The sequence below is a fragment of the Cydia strobilella genome, chromosome 13, assembly GCF_947568885.1.
Source record: "Cydia strobilella chromosome 13, ilCydStro3.1, whole genome shotgun sequence".
NCBI lineage: Eukaryota > Metazoa > Arthropoda > Insecta > Lepidoptera > Tortricidae > Cydia > Cydia strobilella.
This window is the reverse complement of record NC_086053.1, coordinates 17,387,158-17,399,472: the sequence shown is the minus strand read 5'-3', so window position 1 is coordinate 17,399,472 and position 12,315 is coordinate 17,387,158. Positions and strand designations below refer to the sequence as shown.

General features: G+C 39.8%; 1 protein-coding gene across 2 annotated transcripts in view; it reads right to left on the bottom strand.

Annotated features, from left to right (window-relative positions):
- LOC134746862 (calpain-A-like) overlaps positions 1 to 12,315 on the bottom strand; it is a 47,013-nt gene that overhangs the window by 24,835 nt on the left and 9,863 nt on the right. The window contains exon 4 of one of the 2 annotated variants that reach the window (XM_063681436.1): positions 10,578 to 10,692. In XM_063681436.1, coding sequence (XP_063537506.1) covers positions 10,578 to 10,692 — 115 coding nt within the window. The remainder of the gene's footprint in view (positions 1 to 10,577; positions 10,693 to 12,315) is intronic. The other variant, XM_063681437.1, reaches the window with a different exon arrangement.

Here is a 12,315-nt window from a genome sequence, read left to right as displayed (position 1 = left end):
CATGCGTTCATTTCATCGCTGCGTTTATTTTATCGCATAAAAATACTGCGCGCTTAATTATGGCGATTATGTGTATAACGTGGAGGTGAAAAGTCACTGTCATCAATTCATATCATTGTTGGTGTCAAGGCTGGACTGGTACTGCACATTATCCACTCATTAAGCTGGTAAGCGACTGATGCTTAACAGTAGCTAAACCTCGTGAAAAGTAAGACGAACACACTCAATCTACAAGCAAGAAAACACAACATAATTTATGATAAGTACCTATACTATCACCTACCTACGTCAAAGTTTTAAAAGGAAGAGCCCTTGAAGCTTTACAAAACCCTAAACCATTGGAATAAGAAAAGCATCAAAGGCAGAAACTTGACAAAACATTGAAACATTAGAATGAGAAAAGCATCAAAGACGTCGAGGTTGCCGCGACCCAGAGCTGCGCGAGCGCTGTTCACGCCACTGTTTCCGAACTCTCGCGCACATTGTCATCAAGCAAGCGTCAAGTCCACGCTAATAAAGCGATAAAGCTCTTTGTCTAAACTAATACTAATAATAAGGGTTGAAAAGATTGAGAGTTTTGATTGGACATCGTTTTTTAAATAGATTTCCAGATCTTGGTCTCAGTCTTTTAACTCTTTTAATAAAACAAGTTTTATAAAATAATATTATTTGGTCATATCATATTACATCTTCGGTTTTTCACTAGGTATGTCAATCGGATACTAACATTTGGACGAAAAATTAAAATGTTGAAGCTAGAAAGAAGGAAGAACTTTAATTTATATTATAGTTAGTTACATATACTGGCAGTAGTGATTAGATCATTTAAATTTAAAATTTGATTAACGGAAATGAAATCAATATTCCAACAATTTAAAAATGACGTATTGCCACTTTAAGGGAGGATTTTTTTCCCTCGATTTTACATCAATAAAGGTAATTTTGTCTTCGGATACCGGCGTTACCGCGATAGTTACTCATGAAATAAAACTGAAAACGGATTATATCGCATATACATATAAAGGCTGTAAAGGGTTCGAAACGTCGGGATGTAGTATAAATTCAATATACGCGATATACGGATTATATAATAGTAGTTTTATTTTATCAATAAAGGTAATTATCGGAAACATTGTCAGTATTAGCTGACAAGATTATAAAGTTCAAAACGTCCTAACGCTCTCTTAGAGAGCAACGTATTCCTCGGTAGGTATACTATATACTATTTCATGTATAGATTACCATAATCGAAGAGCTATAATCGTAAATAAGTAATCGCCAATCAACGAAGTGCTAACCGTAGAAATATTTATGGCTATAAATAATAGTATAGTTTATAATAAGGATGTTGAATGGATCGTAAACAGGTAAAGGGGTGCGTTGGCCGCGCGTGTGCATGTTAAGCGGCTGGTGCACACGCAACCAGCCATTATTACGAATATTACGTGCTATTATATGTGGCGGGTTCACATTTCCCATATATTTGTAATAGCAAACTGCATAAAAAACTAAAAAAGGAAATAACAAATCCAACCCCAGGACTTTGTTAAATAATGTGCCAATGTGGCCCGCAATAATAAACTCTAGATCGGTGCAAATCTTCTTAATTAACCCGAGTGTTATAAACCATCCTCTTTGCGCCATGCAGCCCGCAAGTCCTTCTTGCAGAGACTTGGCATCGTTGACAGTGTGGCAGCGGCCGGCCCTATAAATAGTATAAATATCATATGTTCTTAGGAATCAAAATACATAGAATAATAGAATAAAACTACATGTACTCCGCCTCTTGACTTGATACGATACAGTTAACTGTTAACCAACATTAAACCTTATGGCAAAGACATAAAATCCACCGATGGGCCGTTCAAATTGTTGCTATTACAATGTATGCTGAACTTTGATATTTGACGCACAATACCGTGATAGCAAATTACTAAGTATAATGGAATCTTGAATTGGAAGTGTTCATTGACCCTTGGCATTTGCTTGGCAAATCTCGAGCACAAAGAGAGATAGTATTCCGTGTTTATTAGCAATTTGCCTTCTCTAAATAAAATGGAAACCTAAAAGTACTTCTAGGTAAACTTATTAGGGTACTAATAGAAAATGTATTCAGAAACGATTTGACTTGAACACTTGAGAGATTTGATTGTCATAAGGATCAGGATCGTGCGCGTGCACCGACAAATGAACGAAATAATATAGTGATATCTTCCTCGCGCGTTGATGTCTTTTTTTTGGCGCGGCTTGCGCCTGTGTGTTATTTATTGTAAGGTTACAACCTACAACTTACAAGTAGGTATGTTTTTATTTCAATATATTTTGACTGAAAGCTGGTGCAACGATTGTTCATTAAAGTTCAGTGGTAAGATACAGTTAACAGTATACAGTATTTATAATGACAAAGTTTGGCAATGTATCTATATTAAAACGATTTAGCACCGAAATTTGCCAAAAGTATTTTACTAACGGTAAATACTCAATTCAAGAACCACCTAGTAATAACTCTGTTCATTAGTTAATTCATAGGGAATTGAGTTTCACTATTATGTAACTACCGTTAATTCCTTTCCTTGATCAGTATTAAAAGTACTGGGTGATTTAAGAGTGTACATGCAGTACATACTTACATAGTTAAAACTTTAAACTCATTAAGTCATTAACAACGCGTATACAATTTTTTATTATTCGTGTAAACACAATTTCTTTTCAATTAGTATCAAGGAATGCAGCAGTTTCACTTTCGCTTAATTTATAGCATTATTAGATAGTACACGGCCGCGGCCGCGAGCAGGAAGGTTGTTACTTACAGACTATTACTAACTGCTTAATAATTATATTCTTCACATTCCTCAAGAAAGTATAGCACCACTGATAGCACCGCACTGTGGCTAGTGTTAGCAGGAACAGGACAAGGTACGAAACGGTACTGAAATTAAATGTTTTGACTGTACATCGTTAGTCACTTCACGTCACGATATATTCTAAATCAATCGATATTTTAAAACCAGTCAAACACTCTTTATTTCGCGATCTGTCAGTAATGCCAGACTGTACCAAAGATCGTCGAATAACTCAAATCTGACATGTTGTGAGTAACTCTGGTCCTTTACTTTCCAATTAATCTGTTCATTTCATTCCGTTCATAATCCGAATTGGGTGATTTTAAACTGAAGTTTGTACATAATAGAGAGTATTACTGCAATGTTCTGCCACTTTTTTTTATTACACTAGGGTAATTAGAGCGGTAGGACTGTGTGGGGGGGGGGGGGGGGGGGTAGCCTGGGGAAAATCCAGGACCCTTCCGCATCACACGATACGGTTTTGCTAAGATGGAATACTCCTAAAGAGTTTGCGCTCCAACGCAGATCAGTTGAGGAGCATTCCACGGGCAGTTCCGTATAGACGCATTATTTTTCTGTGCATATTTTTGACCATTTGTCACAGAAAAGGAAACTCTAATCCTGAGAAAATTCGCGTTCGTACTCGTAAGGGGCAACGGTAGACAATTCGGTCTTGACCTGATCTGGGGGTGATGTTCGTGTAGCCGAGGCTGAGTGTGAGTGTTATGACCGATGGCAGCACGGTAAAGCACGGTAAAGCGCGGGTCCGTTAGCGCGCCGCGCGCCGGCACCGGAGCGCGACCGAGCGTGTAGTAGAGCCGCGCCCGCGACTCACTGCAACTGCACTGCCATTCATTTCTTGCAAAACTATCTATTTGCTGTTGTCCGCGGCTATCAGATTTCTTGATTGTGGTAAAAAAAATTTACTTATACAAAGGCCGGATTTTGAAAAATCACTATTTGTTGCACTGTCCCTGTAACCTGCTGATGTGCAAATGTGAATTATCTAGCTTCTCTGCCGTGTCAGACGTATCTCTGCTATCTCAAAAAACATAGTTTTGAGTAAATCGACTTTAAAGTTTTTGGTGAGCGTGAAAACTAATAAACTCATATATTTCGTGAGTTTATTGAGTTAAGTCATTTTTAATATGTGTTTTGTGTTTCAATAGACGTGAAGAATAATATTTCTTTACTTTTTTTTTGTAAAAGTACATAGTTTTTGAAATAAACGCATAAACATAGTTTGGCGTAACCACTGTTTCATACATTTGGTGGTTGCGCGTAACTATGTTAACTTAAAGTTAGACGAGTTCGTTGTATGAGCGCTCATACTATTTCGCGTGGCCACGGCTCGCGGGCTTATTGCGGTTTTCGTTTATCTAAAGTTAGAAGACTACATTGTATCAACTTCTAGTAAAACGTGTAACCAGGGCATGGGGAATATTGAGGTGGTCACGCGTAGTTCTTTTATCTTAAGTTGTAAGAGTTCGTTGTATTAGTGCTCCTAGTAAAACGCGTAACCAGACTACACAAGATAATCCATTTTATATTGTGCTAACTCACATTACATACAAGGAGCCCGATTTCCATCAGTCCTTACATCATTGGTTATAAAGTAGATCAATCGTATGGTGGAAAGAGCTTTATGTTTAATAGCGTTTGCATGTATTGCATGTATGCATGTATGTATGTATGTATGTATGTATGTATGTATGTATGTGTGTGTGTGTGTGTGTGTGTGTGTGTGTGTGTGTGTGTGTGTGTGTGTGTGTGTGTGTGTGTGTGTGTGTGTGTGTGTGTGTGTGTGTGTGTGTGTGTGTGTGTGTGTGTGTGTGTGTGTGTGTGTGTGTGTGTGTGTGTGTGTGTGTGTGTGTGTGTGTGTGTGTGTGTGTGTGTGTGTGTGTGTGTGTGTGTGTGTGTGTTTGTTTGTATGTACTTTATTTAATATTTAATCCCAGTAAGTGTAAAAGGCGGAATTAACGGCAGAAGGTCAGTTACTCCAAAAAATTTAACCGCTTTAAAAAAAAGGTTCTCAGTTTGACCCGTATGTCCGAGATTATCTCGCGTTTGGCTGAACCGAGTTTGATGCGGTATTCAGAAAAATGGTTTGTTACATTTTGGAGAAGGTTTAGTATACATAGATCTGAGCTGATGCTGAACCCTGGCTGTACCTAGTGGAACTCAGGTTTGGTGCAACATAGGCACACGCTGTTTTGGTCATCCAACACGTCTTAATGAGTAGTTGGGGGAGCAGTACCCAAGATAAAGCTGATGCTGAACCCTGGCTGTACCTAGTGGAACTCAGGTTTGGTGCAACGTAGACAAACGCTGCTTTGGTCATCCGACACGCCTTGATGAGCACTTGGGAGAGCAGTACCCAAGATAGAGCTGATGCTGAACCCCGGCTGTACCTAGTGGAACTCAGGTTTGGTGTATCATAGGCACACGCTGTTTTGGTCATCTAACACGTCTTAATGAGCAACTGGGAGAGCAGTACCTAAGATAGAGCTGATACTGAACCCTGGCTGTACCTAGTGGAACTCAGGTTTGGTGCAACGTAGGCAAACGCTGTTTTGGTCATCCGACACGCCTTGATGAGCACTTGGGAGAGCAGTACCCAAGATAGAGCTGATGCTGAACCCCGGCGGTACCTATTAGAACTCAGGTTTGGTGTAACATAGGCAAACGCTGTTTTTGGTCATTCGACACTCCTTGATGAGCACTTGGGAGAGCTGTACCTAATAGTGGAACTTAGGTTTGGTGCAACGTAGGCAAACGCTGTTTTGGTCATCCGACACGCCTTGATGAGCACTTGGGAGAGCAGTACCCAAGATAGAGCTGATGCTGAACCCCGGCTGTACCTAGTGGAACTCAGGTTTGGTGTAACATAGGCACACGCTGTTTTGGTCATCCAACACGTCTTAATGAGCACTTGGGAGAGCAGTACCCAAGATAAAGCTGATGCTGAACCCTGGTAGTACCTAGTGGAACTCAGGTTTGGTGCAACGTAGGCAAACGCTGTTTTGGTCATCCGACACGCCTTGATGAGCACTTGGGAGAGCAGTACCCAAGATAGAGCTGATGATGAACCCCGGCTGTACCTAGTGGAACTCAGGTTTTGGTTCAGGTTTGGTGTAAATTTATTGTGGGTATTAGAAGATATATAGTAAAAATATTAAGGTCAGTTACTCCAAAAAATTTATTCAGAATCAGAATCATTAACGTTTCTATGTATTTCAAAATAAGACACTCCAGCGATCCAAATATATGTTTAAACTAATATTTTGCCTCTACTGACACTGGCTGACTGACATACATATTTAGAATATTGGAACATTTGGAACGACCGACATTTAAATTCAAAATTAGACATGACAATCACAAGACCAGTTGACGACTAGTTCATGACAGACAGCGGACGACGATAAACAGTTCAGTACCTATGTAGGTTATCTTAAGATTTAAAAAAAACGAAATAGTTTAGTTTTTCACAGGGTTTTCAGCAATGATTACAAAGTGAGATTAGCTAAGATAATTAGTCGCACAACCTTTGTTTTCTACCACATTTCTATCACTACACATTCGTAACAAGGCTTTACTTCGTAAAAAACTCATTTCAAAGACTAATTTATCATATTTTGAACAAACAACATAAAAAAACACCGGAACGCTAACTTAACCGGGTCAATATTATGTACGTAATGAAATGTAAATGTGACGTTTTCAATCAAAAGGTACCACATTGTCGCTTACCATAAGGACGAAAATTGCTTGTATCTTTATACGAAAAACCTGTCAGAATGTCCTTATGATAAGCGACAATGTGGTACCTTTTGCTTGAAAACGACACAAATAAACAAATACACGTGGCAAGGAGCGACGAGCCGCTCCCTCCGCCCCCCCGCCTCACCGCGAGCCGCCTATCGCCGTACTACCTGCGTGTGGTTACGCGAAACTATGATAACTCGAGATAGTAGATATCCAGTTTGCCATAAAAAAACTGCGAAGAGTTACGCATAATTATTCTAACTTGAGTTAGAAGAGATACGCATAACTCAATGTCCAAAAATTCGAAAACGTCTATCTTAAAACATGAAATATCTCAGTAACTAAAGACATTTTTTGAAATTTTGTTTAGGTATTATATAAAGCATAGTGTCTAGTTTCATTTTGCACTGGTTAGGCGTATCTCTGCTATCTAAAGATAGCAGAGATACGTCTGACACGGCAGTTCTGTAACTTCGGCTTTGCGATGATTAGTAAATATGTCTAGACTAACTGACTATACTCATAAGCAGATAGACCAGGTAAGTGACATCAGAGACATTCAAAGCGTGGAAATACTAGTTCAATTCACAATTCACAATAACGCGTATCCTGTCAAGTAATGCCGAAGCTTCTTGAGCTTTTTGATACATCCAATTCGCTATTAACAGTTGTATATATTTTGAAATATACATTAGAAATATACATTATGTCTAGTCTAGCCAAAAACTATTAAGTACTAACATAATGTCAGTTAGGCTTTTTAAAGTTTATAAGTATATACGAATCCGCAAAAATCACAACACAAACAACACTGTTTGTACGTGATCTGTACAATACAAATATAGATAAAAGCGTGTTCAGTTGAGCGACGACGTGGGAAGAAGCTAATTAGATATACAAAAGATAAATAATTATAATGACCTCCTGCGAGGCAAAGGTGTGTCACGCGCGATGCGCCCGCGCACCTAGCTCTTTTTGACCTCACTGGATCACAAACGCTCACTCATGGAAAATAACCACCCATAGTCCCATACCTACATAAGGAGATCCAGACGCGGACATGGCTGACACCTATCCAAAGTGGCCCCTGACCCCTGAGTCCCCTGACCATAACGAACGACGACCATAACAAGGGCAACTTTTCGGAACAATTAGTCCCGCCGCCGATATTCTTGTGGCGCCCGCGCGGTACCTACTCAGGGCTGTCGTAGACCACAGAGCCCCGGTTATAACATAACCTACAGGTTAGGATAAGTGCATTGTAACATGCCAAAAGTTTCATTAAGTGGTGAAGATTGGCAGCCGAGCGAGCGGATGAACGTACTGAACGTCTGCTTGAACGTACTGAACCTGCAGGTTGGCGGATATGCTACTTGTGTTTCGATGTGCGTGCGTGCTGCGCGCACGGTCAACGTGGTGCCCCGGTTAGCGAAGAATCGCGAATAGGAAGCGTTGTGCGATACCGCGTAACACCCTGCACTGTAACAGCGCGCATCGTCCGTACAGCATTTGCATGTTTGAGTCCACGACCCACGTTACGTTACGGCCATATAGCTGAGAAGTCAACTGCGCGTCTACTTTAGTAAGTAGTTGTTGAAAAACCAGGACCAGGTTGTCGTATAAATTCGAAGAACGTCTTTTTTAGGGTTCCGTAGCCAAATGGCAAAAAACGGAACCCTTATAGATTCGTCATGTCTGTCTGTCTGTCCGTCCGTCGGTATGTCACAGCCACTTTTTCTGAAACCATAAGAACTATACTGTTGAAACTTGGTAAGTAGATGTATTCTGTGAACCGCATTAAGATTTTCACACAAAAATAGAAAAAAAAAACAATAAATTTTTGGGGTTCCCCTACTTGGAACTGAAACTCAAAAAAAAATTTTCATCAAACCCATACGTGTGAGATATCTATGGATAGGTCTTCAAAAATAATATTGAGGTTTCTAATATCATTTTTTTCTAAACTGAATAGTTTGCGCGACAGACACTTCCAAAGTGGTAAAATGTGTGCCCCCTGCCCCGCCCCCCCTGTAACTTCTAAAATAAGCTGTAATGCAAGCTTCCACCGAAAATTGGTTTGAATGAGATCTAGTAAGTAGTTTTTTTTAATACGTCATAAATCGTAAACCGCAATTTACCTTTCACTCACGTTTCACATAAAAAATACATTGTTAAAATTATGTAATACACGGAACCCTCGGTGCGCGAGTCCGACTCGCACTTGGCCTGTTTTTTTAAGCGGAGAAATTCCTAAATCCTATATATTTCCGAGATAATGTAAGGTAAACGTTTCCTATACACGGTGGCAAAACACCCGCCCGTGGTGGTCCGAAAACGCAAAAAAAAATTTGCCTGTTTCATACATTCAATGGGGGTAAAAAAAAATTCACGATTTCGGGGTTTGTCCCATCGTAAAAGTTACTCAGTATAATCCCACAACCTCCCTGGCGACGGGGATGCACTTATTTTTTAGCCATCCTGTATACATATATTGTAGGATTATGAAGACTTTAGCTAATACTAACGTAGGTAATATTGATTTTGAAAGACATTGTACAGCAAAACAAAAGTTAATACTCGTAATATTGTATAAATTGTATTATTACGCAACTGAAAATCGTCGTGTAAACTGAACAAATCTTCTGTGACCCACATACATTATACGCCTGCGACCTTGTTGGGACAGATGCGCAGGCGTTGTTTGTTCAGTAGCTCCACGAGGAAGCACTCGTCTTTGGTACAAGGTTCTACGTACAACTTGTACCTGCACAATGGTATTGCTCAATTGTTCGGCACACGACTGCTCCGAGACCAATGAACGAAAGAGAGCGACTCATGCGTTAGAAGAGCAAAGTAATTCGCTGTCAAACATTGGTGAGTTATTAGACAGTATTAGACGAGAAGACGAATCGCCTTATGGTAAGCGATTATCGCCGCCCATGGACACCCGCAACACCAGAGTATACGCTCTTTTATTAAGAGGCCGGTGTCGATTTTAGTCGCAAAAATGTAAAATTGATAGATTTAGTCGGTGAAATTGTACACCTTTTGTTACCTAATTGAAATAACAAGTACTGGTTTGTATTAGCGCATCTTCTTATCTTACCTTTTATCAGATCAATTTGTTGAAAACAGACTCACTAAATTAGTAATGTTTGCTTTTCTGATGGACGTTTAGGTAAACGCGCGTAAAGCACTGATTTTGTCGCTATTATTTGTAAATTTCGTAAAGTTTGGACGGCTAAACATGGTAATTTTGTATTACACATATCCTGTACTTGACGTTTATCAGACTACATTTTTATTATTATGACTTTGAAGTAGTGTAAATGAAAGTTAGACGAAATCAATTTTCTCCAGAAATTACTTCAAAACAAGTGACAATTTCTCTGAAAATCGACTTAATTTCAACGTAATTTTGATACTTAAACAATCTACAACATTTGTTGAAACTATTTTTATACATCAATTTGTATAATTTACCACCATACATTTTTGATGAATTTTTAAAAACTGCCCCTTCTTTTCATATATTACCAGTGACGCACGCTTGCGACCTCATTATTAAAAGGCAAGATGAGAAGACGTGCTAATAGAAACCAATACTTGTTATTTAGATATTACGTAACAAAACGTATATAATTTCAACGACTAAATCTATCAATTTAAAATTTTTGCTCCAAAATCGACTACGGCCTCTTAAAGGTTCGTTCCACGACAGTTCATTGCACAGTTTAGCTGTGTTAGGCAGGAAGTTCTGGAGAAACGCGCAATTGAGGACTGCCAATCATCTAAGTGTTGAAGATAGTTACATGTTATCGTGTAGAGCGATGACAGAATGAAGCGGCAGAGGCTTTGATTCGAAAAATTCCTCGGAGCACTTTCCGCTGTTATCTGTTCTTTGGTACAGCCTCGATAAACAGTTAACTTTTGTACAGAAGTTCAAATATTAAGTAGGGTACTCACGTGTGGCCGCCTCCATGTGAGGCCGGAGGCGCGCTCCCCGATAGAACGAGGCGAGGCCGGGAAGTCGGGGTCCTCCCACAGCTCAGCGCCCGCGCCCGACCCGCCCCAGTACCTGCTGCAACAAATGACTGTTGTTTACTAAATGAGGCGAAGAGACCACCTTAAAATAGGTATGATAGTTGTTAGTTACAAGAAACGGATTTATTCCACTAATAACGAGTTACCCCCCTGTAGGCCTAGCACATGATTGACGCGACAGTATCTCGTCGCGAGATAGACTACCCGTATTTTTCTAACTGTATTAATAAAAGAGGGACGTGTAGTCTACTGTCTATCTCGCCGCGAGATACTGTAACGCCAGTCATGTGCTAGCCCGGCTGTTCATAAAGCTGAGCTAACCTTTGTCAAACTGTGTCTACTTCTCACAAACACAAATGTCAAAATGACTGATAAGGACAAACAATTATCAAGACATGTTAGAGTTGTCAGTAAGTAAATTGGTCACCGCTTCCTTTGTGTGCAATTTGACTATTTTCGCCGGCCAAATTGGCAGCTTTGGAGACAGCTGAATAAAACCATCATTAGACTTAGATTAGATTATTCAAAATCAAGCAAACGGTTAAAGTGCTTGATAATTTTTGATAAGAAGAGGCTTTGAGCGGCGACGTGGGAACTCTGCCCGTGCGACGAGCTCGTTTAATTCGGTCTGCCTACGCGCCGTCGCCGCGCGGCGCGCCGTGTGAACATCACTGCACTTGAACGAGATAATTACCTGTTATTGCAACGAGATAAGGCTGCAATGGGTAGACCGTAGAATACAAATGGGCTGGGACGGTTAGTCTTATGTAAATCTCATGAGTAGCCCCACGCCACGAACCTAGCCGCCGCCAGACAATCGAAGTGAGCTCTCATTTTAAAATGATATTCAGAAATAAGTATCATGAACTTTTACATGAATTTCCAAATAACATATACTATGTCTGTTTTCTGATACTAGTTTTCGTTGCTCGAAATTGTAATGCACAAAAATTTGAGCGAGTAAGTTTTACATCAGAATCGCCATCTGATTCTTAAGTTTTACATACCTAGGTATATTCTCGCTCTATTTTCTTTATATTATGGCACATGCTAAGTTTCATGTCATTTTAAAATAAGAGCGTATATAAATTATATTTTATGGAAGCGGTTTTTTTGGTGGCGGGTTCGTGTGAGGAGCTGTTCTTATTCTTACCAGGGACCGGACAACCCTTTCCGCGATAAAACCCTTTCAATGGGTGACACTTAAACACGGCTAACACATTGAAAGACTTTCCCTTTTGAACTGCAAGCCTATTCATACCCTTACCTTTGACTAACCCTTACCGAAAAGCTAACCAAAAATAAGGCTAGCTCTTAATAAGGGTTACCCTTATCTTTAAGCGCTTTTTATAAAGGTTTCCCTTTGCGTGAAAGAGACAGGATTAGTATATATCTAAGGTAGTGTATGAAAAGAAAAGAAAATACGTGCCTAGTCAAAGAACGCCGCCGTCGCCGCCGACGATCGCTCGGATTCGAAGTAATGTGGGCTTTATGAACAAGGTAGACGACTTAAATTAGTACGCTTATATGCTAAAAGGGAAGCCCTTTATAAGGCTAACCCTTATAAGCAATATGCAAGGTGTTGGTGAGCGGATGATAAAGGTTTTGTAAGGGTATTTGGGCTACCGATTACTCAAATGTGGTAGCTTTATATAAGGGT